The 20,840-nt window shown below is 40.3% G+C and overlaps 1 protein-coding gene across 1 annotated transcript in view; it reads left to right on the top strand.

Annotated features, from left to right (window-relative positions):
- The window catches only part of ATP10D (ATPase phospholipid transporting 10D (putative)), a 40,057-nt gene extending 21,388 nt beyond the window's left edge, over positions 1 to 18,669 (top strand). The window contains exons 13-22 of the mRNA XM_060779556.2: positions 2,881 to 3,007; positions 4,628 to 4,812; positions 8,973 to 9,282; positions 10,341 to 10,417; positions 13,124 to 13,249; positions 14,658 to 14,858; positions 16,255 to 16,335; positions 16,558 to 16,662; positions 17,678 to 17,865; positions 18,540 to 18,669. Coding sequence (XP_060635539.2) covers positions 2,881 to 3,007; positions 4,628 to 4,812; positions 8,973 to 9,282; positions 10,341 to 10,417; positions 13,124 to 13,249; positions 14,658 to 14,858; positions 16,255 to 16,335; positions 16,558 to 16,662; positions 17,678 to 17,865; positions 18,540 to 18,669 — 1,530 coding nt within the window. The remainder of the gene's footprint in view (positions 1 to 2,880; positions 3,008 to 4,627; positions 4,813 to 8,972; positions 9,283 to 10,340; positions 10,418 to 13,123; positions 13,250 to 14,657; positions 14,859 to 16,254; positions 16,336 to 16,557; positions 16,663 to 17,677; positions 17,866 to 18,539) is intronic.
- The last annotated feature ends 2,171 nt before the right edge of the window (positions 18,670 to 20,840 follow it).

The raw sequence follows: 20,840 nt of genomic DNA, 5'->3' as shown, positions 1-20,840 counted from the left end.
AACAGGGAAGTAGAATGCAGGGGAAGATTCCAAAATGAAAATAAAATATGAATATGATGGTAAATAATATTGTAAGAAACATAGAAGATACACTGGACATGATAATTTTAAGATAAAGCCCCAACTCACTGATCTGGATGTCTGACACATCCAATCATATATTGATCTGAAAAGTAAAGGATGTGGTTCAAAGTGAGAGTCAGAGCCACAAACATTGACATGCGACTTCACAAACGTATGGTTTTCCAAAGAAGGATATGTTCTGCATACACAGAACACAGTCACATAGTTGCCTTTTCCATTGACGTGAATGGCTAAAATGTATTCTGGGATGGACAGAGTGCAGTCCTAGGAACTCATGTGGCCCCCAAAGTTATTGTTAACCCCTTGCTCCCTCCCCGTTCTGTGGACTGCTTTTCCTACTCACTCTCCAATTATTTGTTTCTTCCAGAAGCACCCAGAATAAGCAATCAACCCCCTCAAAACCTCCCATAAGCACTATTTGATTTTGTGGGTGAAAAAAATATATTTTTCAGAATCAGAGATAGATTTCTAAACACTTTGGACTTGGGCTTGGGGCATTAGGACTTGAAAAACTGGGTGAATATTTCAAGAAAAATAAAGAATACCACAGTAAAGCATCCCTATTTTGTGGTGATCAAGGCCTGTGACGAGGTGCACAGATGTATCAGGTGCACAATGATGTCCCTTCAAATTGTTTCCAAATTAGGGTGACCCTAACTTAATCATATCATGGACTTTTTTTTTAAAACGGGGTTGCTATTTGAACTAAGATGAAAAAAAATCATTTTATTTTAGTTTATCCATTCATTAGAATTCGACCTTCCTTATACATTCAGCATAGGGAAGGCAATGTTCTATGTAAAGAAAAGCACTCACTGTTAGAAAGAAAGTTCTATGGGCTGGGTTGTCCTGACATTTCACCTGCATCTGTGGCAGGCATCCTCTGATGATGCCTGCCACAGATGTTGGCAAAACGTCAAAAGAGAATGCTTCTAGAACATGGCCAAACAGCCCGACAACAACCCAGTGATTCCGGCCATGAAAGCCTTTGGCAATACATTGAACTATGGGCTTTTTCTTGTTTTGAGTTCTCTCATAACATTTTGAGAAATCTATCCCAAGTACACAGTTCTCCAGCCAATCTCTGTATAGCACACAGTGTTTTTGCTTTGTGTAGAATATTATGCTTTATATTCTTACAGTATCATCATCATTTTCTGATAATCCTGAATGTTGGTGGGTTGGTCCCGTGGCAAACACTTTGCATGAAAAACGAGACCACTTAGAAATAGGTCATAACTCATGATTTCTGCTTATTGAGGAGGGAAACTCCCTCAAAATTCAGTAGGATGCAATTTTGACAATTCAACCAACACTGATTTGGAAAAGAACACAGAAAGGAAGGATCTTTGAGTAAGGGGCATCAGAAAGAGAGATGGAACTTTTAAAAAAAGGGTGTGGGGGTGGGAAAAAGCGTGGGACCACTTTGATATTAGCCCGAACTAATGGCAATAGTTCATGATCCTAACACATTAGGCCAGCATGTCTCAACCTGGAGGTTGGGACCCCTGAGGGGTCATGAGGGGGCACCAGAGGGGTCACCAAAGACCATCAGAAAACATAGTATTTTCTTTTGATGCATGGGGTTCCGTGTGGGAAGTTGGTTCTTTGATTTTAGGTGAATAATAAATCCAAGCAACTGCAACTTCCAAATGTCAAGGTCTGTTTTCTCCAAACTTCACCAGTGTTCACATTTGGGCATATTGAGTATGTGTGCCAAGTTTGGTCCAGATCAATCATTGTTTGAATCCACAGTGCTCTCTGGATGAAATTGAACTACAACTCCAAAATCTCAAGGTCAATGCCCACCAAACCCTTCCAGTATTTTCTGTTGGCCATGGGAGTTCTGTGTGCCAAGTTTGGCTCAATTCCATTGTTGGTAGAGTTCAGAATGCTCTTTGATTACAGTCTAACTATAAATTCCAGCGACTACAACTCCCAAGTGACAAAATCAACCCCCCTCCCAACCACAGCAGTATTAAAAATTGGGTGTATCAGGTATTTGTGCCAAAATTCATCCAATGAATTGGAATGCATCCTGCATATTAGATATTTACATTATGATTCGTAACAGTAGCAAACTTACAGTTATGAAGTAGCAATGAAAACAATGTTATGGTTGGGGGTCGCCACAACATGAGGAACTGTTTTAAGGGGTTGCGGCATTCAGAAGGTTGAGAACCACTGCACTAGACGGTGACACAATATCAACACAGAAATATATCATGAAATAAAGGCACTCTCTCCCTTTTTATATTATCCAGGAAGAAGGAATTTGAAGTAGTAAGTGTCTTTCTTCTCTTGCACTGTATGCAGATATTTCAACAGACGACAAAAGAAAAGTCAATTTGCCCTTTTCCACCTCCTGGAAACCCAATTTGTGCCGATACCGGTGTCTTTCCTGTGCAGAATCAAAGCATGGCTTTTTATTAAAGACCTTGGAGCCAGATTATTCCAATTCCATATGTGCTATGGTTGCTATTTTCTCCCACAGTCACTTTGGGGTTTTGTTTTTGTTGTTGTTGTTTTGGATTTAATACCCCATAACCTGCCTGTCAACCCCAGGTAGTGTGGCCAAAGATGTGTCAATTAAAACTGCCTTTGTTTACTTTTCTTTCTTGCTATAATGGAGATGCCAAAGAATATGACCAAAGAGTAAAACATTTTTAAGAGGAAGACTTTTAACTTCAAGTGACTGAAGGACTGATTGGAATGATAAAAATTCAGCTACATGTGCGTTTTTAATGGTTTTTAGTTGTAGTGGTTCTCCTGTCTATCTTTTTGATGATTCTGCAGGTCTTGAATGATGAGGAATATGAAGAATGGTCACAAGGACATTTTATAGCTGAAAGCAGTATAGAAAACAGGGAAGAAATGCTCCTTGAGTCAGCAGAAAGACTTGAGAACAACTTGATTTTGCTTGGTGAGTTGAAATAAAAAGTGGCTTATAGAATATCTGAAATTCTTAAATCCATATCTAATAATTGTCACTTAATTCCCTGAAGTATCAAAGCTGTATTGGAAATGTGCTTTTGACACATGCAAACAAAGGTAAGGCCTCCAGACATTTGAAACTAGGTAACCCTCACAATCCCTTGGTTGTGTTGGGTGAAGTTGACTGGAGGACCAAACGTTCCGAACAACCTAACTCACAGAGCTCATTTTTTTGAAAGAAGGAACAAATTAATTAACAGTATGCTCCTGAATTAGTAAACCATAAATAGTATGTGCAACGTGATCATCTACAACAGGGCAGGGGGAATAATGCAGCCTCCAAAGACCAATATTTTGGCCACCTCAGAGGGAAAGAAACTCCCAGTAGTCCTCTCTCCCCAAGAACTCCCCCCCAGTCATTCCTACTCTAAACAAATGGCACTTCTAATTATTTCCCTATCTTTTCATAATCCTTGCTGAATGAGACTAGCTGACATGACTCTAAGTAATTCTAAGTAATTCCTATCTTTCTCATGTCTCTCATATTTTGAAATCCCTTCAAAATATTCAGCCAGTTACCAATACCTCCCCAAATTTTCACCTATTTCCAAATCATCATTTATTGTATTACATTTATGCTATTACATCACACACATAACCATATACCTTAATTTTTCTGATAAGCACAACCATCTTTTTACAACAGTCTAGAGAATCAATGCAAGATTTCCCCATAGAAACATGGGGAAACATGGGGCAAAGTTGGTATTCTAGTGCAATGCAGAGTGTAAAGTGAGCAGTGTTATGGAACAGTGGCATCTCCCCTTAGACCAGCATTACTCAACCTGGGGGTCAGGACCCCTGTTTGGGTTGTGAGGTGGGTCTCAGAGGGGTTGCCAAAAACCATAAGAAAACACATTTTTCTGATGATCTCAGGAACCCCTTTGGCAGAGAAGGCTGAAGGTCTCTCCACCTGTCCTTTCATCCTTTTTGGAGATAGCGAATCCTCCCATCAAAAGCCTTCCTCCTGCTGTGATTGGCCAGCCTCTCCGGTGACCCCTCAGCCAAGGGAAGGGCTGTTTCTGAGACGCCAAGTGAGGAGGGGAGAGAAGGTGTGCTCAGCACATGGCAGCTTGGTGCACATGCATAGGTGAGGGAGATCACTTGAGGCTGGAAGGACTGGACCCCTAACCCCATCAGTATTCAAATTAGGGCGTATCGGGTATTTGTGTCAAATTTGGTCCAGCGAATGAAAATACAGTTATTTACATTATGATTCATAACAGTAATAAAATTACAGTTATGAAGTCACAATGAAAATAATGTTATGGTTGAGGGTCACCACAACATGAGGATCTGTAGAAGGGGTCGCGGCATTCAGAAGGTTGAGAACAACTGCCTTAGGCATTCTCTTTCCCAAACCTGCAATAGGTTCCCTCTATTATATTTGGAAATAAAAAGCTGGTTTATGGGGGGGGGGGGGATATGAAAAAATGTGTTTCGGGTGGACATGAAAGTCTCAAAATGGCCTTTAAGTCCACATACGTTATTTGCATTGCTCTTTACAGTCTGCTATTGTTTTGTTTTATCAACTTGCTTGTTTTCAAAGGTGCCACTGGGATTGAAGATCGCTTGCAAGAAGGTGTCCCAGAAACCATAGAGTCCCTTCGAAAAGCAGGGATTAATATTTGGATGCTGACTGGTGACAAACGGGAGACTGCTGTCAATATAGCGTATTCCTGTAAATTACTGGATTCTACTGATCAGCTCTTCATTCTCAAGAGTAACAGTTTGGTACATTTGACATTTTCCGTAGTTGTATTTTACTGAAATGTTTTGCATTGCTCTATAATGACCGAAAGACTGAATTTCATGGACTTTGGCCATGACTAGGAGACAACCCTTTTTGCATCAGAAAATAGCCAAAGTGAGAGTATCCACTAAATTGCTCAGGACATCTAAAGCAGTGATTTTCCAACTCTATTCTTGCAAGTGCTTTAGATTTCAAATCCCATAAGTGCCAGCTCGTTTGGTCAGTGATCAGGAATTCCAGAAGCTGAAATCCAAAACAACTGAAGGTCCGGAGTTTAGAAAACACTGATCTAGAGGCTGCCAGGTTAAAGATGACCATACTATAGAAGTATTTTGTGTGTTAGCCTCTATTGAAATCTAAAACAAAATTTAATCTGTCACTCTGTTTTGGTTAAGACATTTACACATTTTAAATTGTGGCTGAAATATTTTCAAGATGCTAAAGAAATAGTAGACTAGCAAATGACATAATACAGAATTTTGTCTCCCAAACTGGAGCAAATCTAAGTTTTCTAAGTCGCTCTTTGTTGTATTTTCCTGCAGCTTTGCTTGATTATCTTTAATGTGCTATGAATTCTTTTCACAGCATGAGATTATTTTCTATATGCTAATTATACCTTTTGATAGAAAAAAATCATTAATATTGTTTGATTCTAATCAATGCTATAACCATAAAAATCATTGAAAAACAAGAAAAATATATTTAATACTTTAAAAATATGTTATTAGATGGGTGGTAAGAAGGAGGCGAGCAATTATTTTGTTGATCACAAAATTAGGTGTTTGTTTTTCCATTTGACAAGTGATGAATTAATTGAGTATTTTGTGTAAAATATTGGGCAGGCAGTCTAATTTTCCTTATTGGTATTTCCCTAGCTATAATTGAATTTTAGGCATTTTAGGTCAACTATCTCTTGCGAGAAATGCAGATCCATCATGGCAGATTTAAAAATAAAAACACCCGCTAACATGATGTTGTGAATAATCCCTGTATATCGCTAGCACACAACTGCCTTTAAAACTCCCATTGATTTCTGTTGGAAATCCAGACAAGTTTCCAAGAACTTATGTAGAAGCTGCGTAGTTCATTAGTATTGCATAAGGCAATATCCCGGTGTTTTATTTCCTTTTAAAAAAACTTAATTTGTATATGTATTGTTTGACTTCATAATACATCTTTCTCCCCAGGAATCAGACAGTCAGATAGATTTTTTTGTGTCAGGAGCAACTTGAGAAACTGCAAGTCACTTCTGGTGTGAGATAATTGGCCATCTATAAGGATGTTGCCCAGTGACACCTGGAAGTTTTGCCATCCTGTGGGAGGCTTCTCACATGTCTCTACATGGGAAGCTGGAACTGACAGATGGGAGCTCACCCAGCTCCCTGGATTCAAATCGTCAACCTTTCAGTCAGCAGTTCAGCCGACACAAAGGTTTAACCTATTGCACCACCAGGGGTTCCAGATAGATAGATCGACAGATAGGAAAATATACAACTGGTTTCCAATTCCAGGTTAAAGAAAAACAAAAGTGGTGAGTGGCTAACTAAACATTTAACAAAGCCTTGCTCGTGTGACAGGTTTGGATATCATGATTATCCATCATTTATCAAGCATAAGCCATGTTTTTTTTTTTTTATGATGGAAATGAGCCACCACAACGCTGGAGCTGACATACACAGAGTTGTGAAGAGTCCAGAAGTGATTGCTTCTATTTTTGATTAAATGCTACACACCAATTCATCCAACGGCAAAATTCTATGCTTAATCCTAACTTTTGTTTCTTTGAACCATGGCAATTTCTGGTAAGAAGACTGGTTATTTTTCCATAACCATAGTTATGGACCAGGCATAACATCAAAGTGGAAATTAAAGCTTTTCATCATTTCTTCTCATGTCTTCTCATTTCTGTGCAAAAAGGAGCAAAAAGCACAATAGCTTATGACTCTCTAACATTTCTGATTATTTATTTTTATTTCTTTAGTTTTCTTCTGCCTTTTCGCAGATAAATAGCAGACAAAGCAGCTAACAGTAAAATACAAATGAAAGCAAATAAAAGTCTAGGTTCTTGTGGGTTTTTTTGGGCTATATGGACATGTTCTAGAGGCATTTTCTCCTGACGTATCGCCTGCATCTCTGGCAAGCATCCTCAGAGGTAGTGAGGTCTGTTGGAATTAGGAAAATGGGTTTATATATCTGTGGAATGACTGGGGTGGGGCAAAGAGCTCTTCTCTGCTGGAGCTAGGTGTGAATGTTTCAACTGACCACCTTCATTAGCATTTGAAGGCCTGGCTGAGCCTGGGGGAATCTTTTGTTGAGAGGTGATTAGATGTGCCTGGTTGTTTCCTCTCTGCTGTTTTGCTGTTATAATTTTAGAGTTTTTTAATACTGGTAGCCAGATTTTGTTCATTTTCATGGTCTCCTCCTTTCTGTTGAAATTGTCCACATGCTTGTGGATTTCAATGGCTTCTCTGTGTAGTCTGACATGGTGGTTGTTGGAGTGGTCCAGCATTTCTGTGTTCTCAAATAGTATGCTGTGTCCAGGCTGGTTCATCAGGTGCTCTGCTATGGCTGACTTCTCTGGTTGAAGTAGTCTGCAGTGCCTTTCACGTTCCTTGATTCGTGTTTGGGCGCTGCGTTTGGTGGTCCCTATGTAGACTTGTCCACAGCTGCATGGTATACAGTAGACTCCTGCAGAGGTGAGAGGATTCCTCTTGTCCTTTGCTGAACATAGCATTTGTTGGATTTTCTTGGTGGGTCTGTAGATAGTTTGTATGTTGTGTTTCCTCATCAGCTTCCCTATGCGGTCAGTGGTTCCCTTGATGTATGGCAGGAACACTTTTCTTCTGGGTGGATCTTCATCTTTACTCTCGTGGCTTGTTCTTGGTCTTGCAGCTCTTCTGATGTCTGAGGTGGAGTATCCATTGGCCTGGAGTGCCCAGTTGAGGTGGTTCAGTTCATCTTGGAGGAGGTGGGGTTCGCAGATTCTTTTTGCACGGTCTGCCAAGGCTTTAATGGTGCTTCTTTTTTGACTTGGGTGATGGTTGGAGTTTTTATGTAGATATCTATCTGTGTGTGTTTTCTGTAGACGGTGTGACCCAATTGTTGATCTGGTTTGCGGATGACTAGGACATCTAGAGAAGGCAGTCTTCCTTCATTTTCTTTTTCCATTGTGAATTGGATTTTTGGGTGGATGCTGTTAAGATGCTCCAGGAACCTGTTGACTTCTTATTCTCCATGGTTCCAAATGGTGAAGGTGTCATCCACATATCTGAGCCATATAGTGGGCTTTTTGGTTGCTGAAACATTCACACCTAGCTCCAGCAGAGAAGAGCTCTTTGCCCCACCCCAGTCATTCCACAGATATGTAAACCCATTTTCTTAATTCCAACAGACCTCACTACCTCTGAGGATGCTTGCCATAGATGCAGGCGAAATGTCAGGAGAAAATGCCTCTAGAACATGGCCATATAGCCCGAAAAAACCCACAAGAACCTAGTGATTCCAGCCATGAAAGCCTTCGACAATACAAATAAAAGTCTGCCCTCCGCATCCATTGATTCTGTATCCATGGATTCAACAACCCATCACTTTAAAATACTCAAAACTTTTTTTCAAAATGCCAATCTTGATGTTTTCTTTTTATATAAGGAACAGTATTTTACCCTGGATTTGTATATAATGGAACTAAAGGTTTCATGGATTTTAGCATCCACACTGGGACTAAACTATGCATCAAGGTCCCACTATATATTAAAACAGGAAAAACAGGCTATATTGCCATTAAAACCATATCAATAGAAAAGAAGCAACAGTCTCATTCAGTGCCAGTCTGAATGAAAAAGTGCTTGCTAGCCAGTGAACAGACAAGAGAAATGGTGGGCGAGTAATATTGCTTCCCTGAGCAGGGAACCAGAGCAAAGCTTGTGAGCAGCCACCAGAAAAGTGGTCTCTTGTATCCATACCAAATGTGATTCTAGGAGCGACAGTACCAAGAGAAGAGCTTATCACAGACATCATAAAATCAAAACATGCTGGTATGTAACAGGTCTTACCACCCAGATATGTATACAAAGTATAATTATATAAGGAATTGAACAAAAACTACAATTTGTCATCTTCCATCCCTCTTTTTCCTAACCAGGATGAGTGCACAAACATGATAGAGAGTTTTTTAGAAGACATCAGGTCAAATGCTTGCTCGAAAGAGAGGCGTAGCACAATTGCTCTCAGAGTCTCAGCCAGTACACACGTTAAGATTCCTCAGTACAGTTATGCACTGGTTATAGATGGACCAACGCTAAAATTTGCCTTGCATGAACGTGTGCAAAAGAAGTTCTTAGAGCTCACTTCATGTGTTCGGGGAGTGATCTGCTGCAGAGCAACCCCTGTGCAGAAGAGCCAGTTAGTGTCAATGGTGCGGAAGGAGCTGAGGGTGATGACACTGGCTATTGGTGAGTGAGAGCTCTTTCATAATGAAACTGTCCATTGTGTGTAAAAATGATTTTGAACTGGAAGAACATTGAACAGCGGGGACAATTTTTGTTTTGCTGTTTACATTACCCTGTACAGCGCCAGATATAGACTGGTGGTCCTATATAATAAACTGAGAATGATTGTGCCAATTAATTCCATCTAGTATACACATCCATCCTTTGGGCATTTCTTACATGTAGCGTACTTTACTTGTGGGATTAATTGTTGGAAAATCAGCCTGAATTTGTCAGGGTAGTGATGAGGATGAGGATGAAGAGCTGCTTCACCCACTACTAAACCCACTACTATGTTCCCACCAACGCCCCACCTCTCTATCTTGTTCATGCCCAGCATTATTTTAAATTTTAATTACATTCGGCCCAGCCATAGATTTTAAATATGTGTTGTGCTATTGTCAATGTTTATGCTATTTGTGTTTGAGATTTATTTTAATTGCTTTGTATTGTAGTTGTTATTGCTTGTATTGATGTATTGTGGGCTCGGCCTTATGTAAGCCGCACCGAGTCCCTTGGGGAGATGGTAGCGGGGTACAAATAAAGTATTATTATTATTATTATTATTATTATTATTATTATTAAAGTTCTGGACTTCTCCATCAAAAGTTCTGGATTAAATTAGCCTGGAAAACCATGAGAACACCAACTCCTCCCCAAAAGCCCCCCAAAGCCCTTTTTTAAAAAAGAAGAACTTACCTGGCCTCCATTAGAGGGCTGCCGGAGTTATCTTGGCACGTAGAAATGACACGCCAGGAGAAAGGGAGGAAAATCGCTTCTGCTCTCCCCCCCCCCCCCATTTTCTCCTGGCATGTCATTTCTATGCACTCTGAGGATGGCTGCCATAGATGTGGCCGAAATGTCAGGAGAAAATGCTTCTGGAACATGGCCATACAGCCCGAAAAAACCTACAGCAACCCAGTGTTTCCAGCCATGAAAGCCTTCGACAACACAATATATGGCATGTTTGCCTTTTCCATCAACCCATCATTGTAATGCTATCTTTACTCCTCTCCTGCAAGGTGATGGTGCCAATGATGTCAGTATGATTAAAATTGCTGATGTTGGAATTGGAATCTGTGGCCAAGAAGGCATGCAGGTGGGTTAGCTGATGAAACCATAAATGAAAGCAATGTTACCTATAGCTACATTGTTAACCTATAACTATATTGTTTAAGAGCTTTCAGGCCTGCAAAGTATGTATGAGGGTTGAATGAAAAGTAATGCCTCCACCTTCGTAACTCAACAGATGGCAGTACTGGTATGCAGCAGGTACTGGCTTCTTCAATAGGTTCTCCTCTACAGTTCCATTTTGGTGGGAAGCCTTAGCATTGAATAGTTGTGTTGTTAAAGTGTGAAGTATGGAACCCTGCGCAGACTGTTGGTCAATGCAACTTAAGCAATGTACAGTCATTGAATTCTTGACAACAGAAGGTGTCACCCCAAAGGAGATTCATCAGAGAATGCAAGCTGTTTATGGTGATTGTGTTGCGTGTGGATGGGCGACACTCCTCCCTCTCAGAGAACCAGAGATGACGCGGACACATAGATGGAGTAAAAATGGCCACAACTTAATTTATTAATTACAGGAACACAGGGTTGGCTGCTAGGCATGGGTTCTGGATCAAGATCGATCAGCCCGCTGCTGACCGATACCAGAAGAGTCCAACAGGGGGCCCGCCGGCACAATACCGGGTCACATGACACGGCACCCCTGGAAACCGCCAGATGCTCCCTCCCCGCCAATAGGGGAGGGGCAGAACCAGATCCAGGGCCCATGCCACATGCCAACCAAAGTTGTGACGAACAGATAATGAACAACCAATTGCAACAATGAACAAAACCATGAACATGCAGGGTGGGTGGGAGGACAACTCGAAGCAGGCCTGGTGCCTGCTGGGCCCCAGCGCAGCCTATTTAAGGCCGCTGGGCACAGGGTGCGACCAGCCCCTGGCCAATGCCAGGGGCTGGGAGGAGCTAGCCTCTGATTTGCCAGCTGGTCCAGTGGCGGGAAAATTCCAGCAATGCAGGGGCTTTGGGAAAGAGAAGCCCCTGCTAACAACATGGCCAGAGGGAGGGCACCCCCCACCGTAACAGGCCTTGCCCGGTAAGTCGGGCAATGAATTTGATGTGAGTACTGTGCGTCATTGGGCGAGAAAGTTCAAAGATGTTGAAATGGGAACATTTGACCTGCGTGACAAACAAAGAGTTAGATGCCCTGTGACAGCAACCACCAAGTTTCACAAGGAAAAGGTTGACAGATTGATTCAGGACGATCATCGTATCATTCAGAGAGAAATTGCAAGCACAATCGGCATTTCACAAGAACGTGTGGGTCACATTATTGCTTTGCTTGGCTATAGGAATATCTGTGCACAATGGGTACCCAGGATGCTGACGCCCGAAATGAAAGTGCACAGACTTGAAACTTCAGAGACTGGATCTCACCACCGTACGACATCCTCCATACAGTCCAGATTTGGCACCGTATGACTTCCATCTGTTCCCGATAATGAAAGAAGATCTGTGGGGATATCATTATGCTTCTGATGAAGATGTTGAGAGAACCGTGAGATGCTGGTTGTGGAAACAGAGTGTCGACTTCTTCTGTGATGGCTTTAGAAAACTTGTTCATCGTTGGTAGAAATATATACAATTGTCTGGTGATTATATGGAAAAGTGAATAGTGGTAGTTAAAGAGCACATTCTAAGGATTATTTATGTGTTTGATTTATTAAAATATTCCCATCCAAACCCAAGTAACGAAGGTGGAGGCATTACTTTTCATTCAACTTTCATAATATATTGCCAGTGGGATGAAAGACTGGACATAGAAAATCTTAGCCCTTTCATATTGTACACCAAAATCTTCTACTACTATAAAGAAAAGTATAGGCAGTCCCTGAATTGCAAACATCCAACTTACATACAAATGACTCATAGTTAAGAATGGGGCTGAGACAACAGGAAGTGATAGAAATCTACTCCTAGGAAAGGAGGTTCACTCCTGGAAGAGTTACCATGGGGAAATTGTGTTTTCACCGAAACTTTATCGCCATTCCTTGTTTGCAAAAGAAACCAAAAATTTTCAAATTCCAGTTCTCACAGTTAATTCAGGTAGATATCTTAAAAGGTGAAAGATGATTTACTGCTTGAGGCAGACATCTGCACAATTGAAGGGTGTCATAGATGAGCTGGTAATGCAAAGACTTGGGTTCTACAATTTATTTAATGAGTGCAACACATACCTTGATGTTAAGTTAAAAGGACAAGATGTGTTACTTAATTGGCAATGAATCAATAGGCACATATTCTGAAATCAATAAATTAAGAATACCTTTTAAAAGGGTATAGTGTAATGGCTGTAGGAGAACTAGAAGAGAAAATGGTGTATAGATAGGAAGAGGCAGTTGGTGTCCATTGAGACTGGTAAGATGGGCAAGTGATGCCAATGCTAACAGCAGGCAAAGCTGATCTAAAACTGTCTTGCAGCTGTAACAATGATTCAGGACTGAGCATGCCAATGAAAACTTCAAATGAATCAGAGTGAAGTAAAATCAGTCTTCATGTTTACTGATTAATAGCTGGGAAGTTTGGCTTGGCATGGGGTACAGATTTGTTAACTGGTTAAGCTAATCGTTGATTGATAATTCACCTTTCTACCAGCTGAAATGTGAAGTTGGTTTTTCTGGAGAAGGATTATGGAGACCAAGTGGCAGACAATCTAGCAGTACTAAAGATCCTTAAATAAGTCCCTTACCATGTACTTGGCGCTATATTTCATTTCTATTTTGTTTGTTTTCAGGCTGTGTTGGCAAGTGATTTTGCGCTTGCTCAGTTCAAGCATCTGAAAAAGCTGCTGTTCGTTCATGGTCACTGGTGTTATACCCGGCTGGCCAACATGATCCTATACTTTTTCTACAAGAACTTGGTATGTAGCTCTCACGGGTGGCATGGTGCTTTTGCAAGTGTGGGAAAACAATTCCTTAATACTTAGAACAGGGAAGAGTTAAGTAAATGTTTGTACTCAGAGTGGACCCGCAGAAAAGTGAATCTGGCCATCTGGTTGGGTTAAAGATCAGTGCTCCAGAGGCATTTACAATCTATTAAATGTGGTCTGTACCAAAAAGTTGCCAGTCTGCATTAAGAAGAGATTGTGACACATTGGCTCCATTATCAAAGCCTTTAAACAGGATCTTTCTGTGTCATTTCTGATTGGAAAACATGCACCCCAAACAGGCTCATCTTGTCAGCTACTGGGTTTTCTTCTGAACATTAGGAACTCTGAAAGATCTTCAGTGGGTCATGAATGGAGTATGAAAACAACTAGTAGCCATGGCCTATTTTATCAGGACACATAAAAACAAAAGTCCTAATTAGTCTAAGGGCCCTTCCATACAGCCATATAACCCAGAATATCAAGGCAGATAATCCATATCTGCTTTGAACTAGATTATCTGAGTCCACACTGTCATATAATCCAGTTCAATGTGGATTTTCTACAGCTGTGTAGAAGGGGCCTAAGGATTATGGATTGCCTGTAACTTTTGCCCCTCCACTCCCCAAAATAAGGTAAACTGTATTGAATTTATGTAACCATTTGATATTCCAAGAAAGTAGGAGTAAAGTAATGCTTTTCCCATAGAAGCCCATTTGGCACCCCTGTTGCCCTTTTTTTAGCATTAAATGCAAGCTTAGAGGTTACACTTGCCCTGAGACATTGATCATGACTCATTCAATCAATAATGTATTATAGTTGTAGACCAGCATAAAAGAAGAAGATAATTTGTATCTCAAAGTATATGAGACAAGGTGGCCCAAATTACAAAAGTTACATACAATTTGCATTTGATTAATAATAATCATATCCCCAAAAGCAAAAAGTAAGTCACAACATTTTACCTAAGTCAGAGTCTTCTAAGCAATCCTCAGACACATGGCTATCTAAAGGCCCTTCTACACAGCCATATAACCCAGAATATCAAGGCAGACAATCCACAATATCTGTAGGATCTGTCATATCTTACAATTGGATTTCCAGTTGCTTTCCTATGCAGGTTGATCTACCATGTGATATGTTCTTAAGCTGCAACATCCTACTACTATTAAATTGGTTGGTCTTAGGAAATGTATGCTGAAACATACTAGATATATATGTTTCCAGGGGTAAAATGGGTGCAAGGGAGCAGTGTTTGGCAGTTCAGTTCATATAAGCCTTAGTATACTGTAACTATAGACAGTATTAACATTCCTGTGGGTTACTGTAAATAATCTTTGTCTTCCAGCAACAATGACCATTCCATACAATTAGTTTTAATTCCTGTTTCTGATCTTAACAGGCCTACGTTGGCCTCCTGTTCTGGTTCCAGTTCTTCTCTGGATTTTCAGGAACCCCCATGATTGATTACTGGAGTTTGATTTTCTTCAACCTTCTCTTCACATCAGCACCCCCTATCATTTATGGTGTGTTAGACCAAGATGTCTCTGCAGAAAGTCTCATGAACTGTCCAGAACTTTACAAGGCTAGTCAGAGAAATGAGGTATTTATTGGCTCAGAAATAGATGACAATGGATATGTCTCATATATTCTTGGTGTTGTATTCCAGGCCCATTATAATTCAATTTTCAGACACATTCCATGTTGTGTAAGCAATCTGACAAGGGATCCATTTAAAGCAGTGGTTGTCAACCTTTTCTTGACTAGGGACCACTTGACCGGGGATCACTTTGACCAAGGACCATTCTCCAACATTAGTACTGAAAGGGTTACGAATCAGTTTTTGGTCAACTTTAGATCTGGTTTGGTTATCTGGGGTGCTGATTCAGAAAATTGCATTGGATAGACCACATCAGCTCTAGATTCTGATGGAGAACATATGCCATCCAGTAGTCGCCATCTGTTTGCCCACAGAAGACCATATTAAATAATCCATAACTGATGTGGTAGTAGTAATCTTTTGTGGGGAGTCAGCCTCTCCCCTCCCGACATCCCAGTTGCTCGACACTTATAAGAGGGTTTTGCGAGACCAGTCGCTCTAGTTGCTTCGAGGCAATGGTGTAGTAGTGGTGAGGCCGCGGGCCATATTTTCATTCTTGGGGTCCACTGGTGGTCCATGGACCAAAGGTTGGGAACCACTGATTTAAAGGGTGTTTGATTATCCCTGGCTGTTCTATCTACTGTTACTAATTCATTTTGGGTTTTGTTTTTTTAATGTAGCATGTCTAAAGAAGGGCTCAACAGATGTGAGAGCCTTGTTCCATATTAATACCAGACAAACAGGTAGTAAAAAATCCATTTGAACCTCTGGGAAGGGCTCCTAAGTGGAGAAAATATCAAGAAAGGAAAAAGAAATCTAATACTGTGAAATTACTTAATTGAAGTGGCAAAGGACACCATCTTCAGATATGGGTCCACAAAGCTCAAAGAACTGCCAGTTTAAAAGATACTATTCTTTAGAGGGCATCGACAAGAACCACCCTCTCAATGTGAACTATAGTCCAGATTTCTATGCACTCTCCAGATACAATAACTTCTATGTATAATCCATCTGCAAGGGTTGTTTATGAACATTGCGATTAGTTTGTCTCACTGAAAAGAAGAATGTGTCTTTTTCTACATCAATTTCAAGTGGGTTAATTCAGAGACATTTAAGATCTTCCTATGTGATTTCTAAATCTAGTTTAAAACTAGATTTTTCTTGTGCCAGAAGTGCTGATAAAATAAAGAGGTTTCATATTGTTCTTTGCATCCCTCATGTGTGATCTGCCATGCAGCAGACTGGCTCGGACCTTTGCTGAAAACTAAAGTCTAATGCCATCATGATGCTCTCCATACCCACTTTTAAAAGTTTACTGGGCAGAAGTTCAGGCAAATAAACTAGCAAGTTATTAAAAATGACTAAAATATATCATGTGTTTCTCCTGTTTCTGTTTCAGCCATATGGGAAGTCAGCTTTTGCTGTGAACATAATGGATGGATTTTACCAAAGTCTAGTCTGCTTTTTTCTCCCTTACTATGCAAGTATCAAGAAAAGCAGCCTCTTCTTACACGATTATTTTAAAAGTAATACAAAGCCTTGTTTATTTGCATATTATTTAAACATTCTTCTCATTCATAATACTTATTCAAATTTTATATATTACAGAAAACAGTAGTGCTCTGTGATTTCAGTGCTGTATGGACTTTAATGACAAGATAGGCACCTCATACTTTAAATTTAAATAATTGATCTTTTACAGACATTCTATAAGTCTGATATAGACCTCTACTCCTTTGGAAGCGTTCTTAACACTACCATGTTCTTTATAATAATACTGCACCTTGTGATTGAGAGTAAATATTTGGTAAGTACATGATTTAATTCACAGATTGTTGTAGGACTCACAGTTTATTTCTAGGCTGGGGGCAATGTGGACATGTGGCCCTCCAGATGTTGCTAAACACCAACTTTTAGCATTCCTTACCATTTGTGTGTGTTACTTAGCTAGGACTGATGACTGCCTTGGTGGATGATCTCTGCTGGGAACAGGTCGGGATAAGTGTGTACATGTTCATTCTGCTGTGAAAAATCTATGGGGATCTGATAGTTCTTTCAACATCTTGATGTCTTGACAAACCTCTCAGCAGCTTTTCTGCTATCAGCCTTGACATCCACTCTATCCTTTAACCAGTTTGCATAGTGGCCCCCTCTCCCCCTCCAAAATTAGTCTGCTGTTGCTTTTGATGTTTGCTTATTATTGTTTATGCTGCTTTATGCTATTCTAATTTATTATTGTCCTCAAGGGAAGCTTTTTCTCATTTTATAACTACCATAGGCACATTTGCTGAGGCCTTCTTGGTGGCTATCCCCAGACTCTGGAAGTCCCTTTGGAGGCGGCTAAGTTGGTCCCCTCTCTGTTTTCTTTCTACCAACAGGCAAATATTTTTCAGTATAATCAGGACTTTTAATATTAACTGTCTGTTAATATTACATTATCACATTTTGTTTTAATTCAAATGATCAATTTCCTCAGGTCCTGTACTGAGGGAAAGGTCAGATTTAATTTTCAGATGATGCTTTCCAATACAAAAACACAAAAATATACAAACAAAAAGAAAACCACAATGGAAAGAAAGTACAGCAGAAATTGAAAGGAACTTACATTTGACTCCCAACTTTCTTAATGATTGTTATATACTTTACTATGTAAAATAACTTATCCCAATAAGCATATAAACTAACTGAATGAATGGATGCGTAAATGCATGAATCAATTCATGAATAAAATGAATGGTGGTTCTTTCTGACTCTTTTAGGTTTTTAGAAATGGATGGAAATGACATCTCATTCAGCTTATTCTTCTCTTGTTTTTATTTCAGACCATGATACACTTCTCTGTTTTTGCATTTAGCATCCTTTTGTTCTTTTCCATAACTGGAACTTTTGGAGCACTCTGTGTTCTTTGCAACCCACCTGCCAATCCCTACTGGGTTATGCAAAGGCACTTGGCTAATCCAGTAGTTTATCTGATCTGCATCGTCACAACCATGTTGGCTCTACTTCCAAGGTATTTCTCTGCTTCAGAACCAGACATTACAGGGTACAAAGCAATTTTTGTTGTGGGGGCTTTGTCTTAAAAGTCCACATCAAACATGACAGAACAATCAACTCAAGGTTTATTGTAAAATCAATTTGCTTGAGCTCATTTTGACCAGTTGCTAAGTGTCTCTATAGAGTATATGTGTTAGTTTTTGCGCTACCTGGGCACCTCCAGCCCTTCTACCAGCCAGACAATGCACTCCGGGGATGCCTCCTGACATTCTTCCAATCTGATGTCCAAATCCATCATATCATGCTCGAGGCTAGAAGAGATACGGGATCTTGACCAGAGAGTCTTGTTTATGTGCACGTGACAATTCAGTTTACTGTTTCAGTCCTTATACATTTTATTTCATATGTAAGTTATGAGAATAGGCAACATTTTATCTCTTTGTTTCATTTTGCTATATATCTATGTGTTGTTCCCACCACCACCACTTAACAACCCTAATGGAGGCCATAGTAGTTTTTCTAAGCCACAACATGTTGAGCTAATTTTGGGAGGAGAAAAAACTTTGCTTTATACTTGAAAGTCTCTCCTTTATATCAGATTTTCAGACTCTTTTTCTTGTGTTCAGAATTGTACTAACTTGAACTTGTAACTAGAAATAAATTTAATCTAAATATCTCCCTACACTGTAGGTTTCTGTATAGAATAATGGAAAGCACAGTGTTTCCAAGTCCACTGCTGCAAGCCAGACTCCGTGAAAGTCAAGTTCCGACAACAAAGATGTGCTGTATGAAAGTGCTCCCAGTGAGCGACGATGACTAAAGGACAAGTGAGAAAACTCAGACGTATGCCTTATCTGCCAATTTCTCACCCACTGGAGAAGGACAGGTTGCTTACTTGCAACTGTATTTCTTTGAGTGGTCTTCTGTGAATATACACCACTGGGTTTCAATGGTGTATGCACAGTGCTTCATAAAAATGTTCTGAAATCACTAGGCAGTTTTGGTGGTGACTTATACCTTCCTTAGGGTATAAGTCAGGCCTACACACCTTCGTCATTGTAAAGGGCAACCCCCTTCTATGAGCCACCTCTTCTCTCTACAAAAGGGAAAGCCCAGGCCATTTCCCAGCTTCATGGCATTTCCATGGGAATGGCATGAGACTGGGGAAGGGAAAGGACTTCTCTTTCATAACACTACTCACCTCTGGCCTCCACATCACTGGAGGGTTTTCCTTGCTGGGCAAGGCAAGCCTAAATAGCCGGGGGGGGGGGGGTGAGGGGACAAGCAATCGGGCAAACTCAACTTTGCCTGCATCTCTTCTCTCCGAGCTATAAAGTCTTAACTTACAAGGCAAGCCTCTGTAGCTTTCAGAGGAAGAGAGAAAGGGCAGGAGAGTGAGCCTTCACATGCCCACATACCTGCTGGTAAGAGCTACAGGGCCTCTCTTGGCAGACAGGCAATCTGACAAAGGGCTGGGATTCTCCTTTGCTAGTTGGCCCTTTGACTAGCAAAGCTGTATATATTTTTTTCAGACAGACATACAAGAAACTTCTGCCAGCATCCAACAAGAAAATATCTGCAAGAGCACAGAAAGTACAGAAAACAGAGGCATAAATACTCTATGCCAACATAAACATCTTTTTTTGCATAGAAACAAGAAAAAAGAAGATGCACATATCTAATCTCATTGGTTCAGATATATCAGAGATCATTATGCAGATCAATAAAAATCCAACATTTAAACAACCTTTGCCTCTTGTTTAATCCACACTAATGACAGTATATATGCAGAAAGAACAGAACAGACGAAGGCCACATCTAATTTAAAATGAGTTCTCAAACAGTAACAGGAAATGAATGTCATTGTGGTAAACTACGGAACTGCTTAAAGCCAAGTGGTTCAACCTTAAAGAAAGCTGTTGAACACAACATAGCTCTGGTGATAGCTCTGGCTTTGGAAGAGGTTTCTTAACTAGTTCATAGCACAAGTCAGTAACAGAGGCAATCCATTTTGAGAGTCTCTGGAAAGGCAGGGAGTCCAATTCTGTCCTTTTCATAACAAACAAAGAGTCCAGTAGACTTCCTTATAGTAGATCCCCTGTGCAGATAGAAGGACAGAGCCCATCTTACACTCAAAATATGCAGTCTCCTCCCCAAAGGAGGTGGTGGGTCCAGAATAGAAGTTGGAAGTACAATTTTCTGGTTCATGTGAAAAGCTAGGGTCGAGTTGAATATTGGCAGATGGAGGTTTTTATACTCCTAAATAAAAACTTAAACAATTCTCTTTAGGTTCAATGAAATAGCTGAAATGTAACATTTTAACCAGGAGCTCTCGGTGGCACAGTGACTTAAACCACTGAGCTGCTGAACTTGCTGACAGAAAGGTTGGTGGTTCGAATCAGAAACTCCAGAATATGTTTGATGGAATGGACTGGAGGGGTTGTGCATCGGTCCTGAAGAAACAAGCTGAAATGCCTTCACTTAGAGTAGGAACAGGTTTTGGAAGATGTATGAGCAGGAAGTAAGACCTGCTGAACCTTATCAGACAGGTGAATCAATCTTTCATCTCCATGAAGTCAATGTTGAACTCAACCATTCAAGATGGAGAGGAGATCCGGTTGACAATCAAAGTAATGAAACTTGTGTTCTCTCCCATATTTCAGGTAAACTCTTTGAACCTATGGCCACATCAGCTTTTTGACTTGTTCCTTGGAAGACCGTTTTACTTGTTACTGTAATGTTTGCTAGTCCACACTCCTTCGGGAGAGATAAAGTGGGGTATACATAAATATTATAATATATAATAAAATTCAGGCGAACTCTGTTTGCTCTGAGTGAACCCTCACTATATTGCTTGTCATCGAGATAAGGTGGTCCTGAGACCCGACATTAATTGCCAGATAGGGTTGCTGGCTGCATAATAAAAGAAATGTCGACCTTAAGATGGTTGCCTAGTTTGATCACTTGGCATTTTCCATGCCAGATATGGTT

The sequence above is a fragment of the Anolis sagrei genome, chromosome 5 (genome assembly GCF_037176765.1).
Source record: "Anolis sagrei isolate rAnoSag1 chromosome 5, rAnoSag1.mat, whole genome shotgun sequence".
Taxonomy (NCBI): Eukaryota; Metazoa; Chordata; class Lepidosauria; order Squamata; family Dactyloidae; genus Anolis; species Anolis sagrei.
The sequence above is the reverse complement of the archived record's forward strand: the minus strand, read 5'-3'. Positions and strand labels throughout refer to the sequence as shown.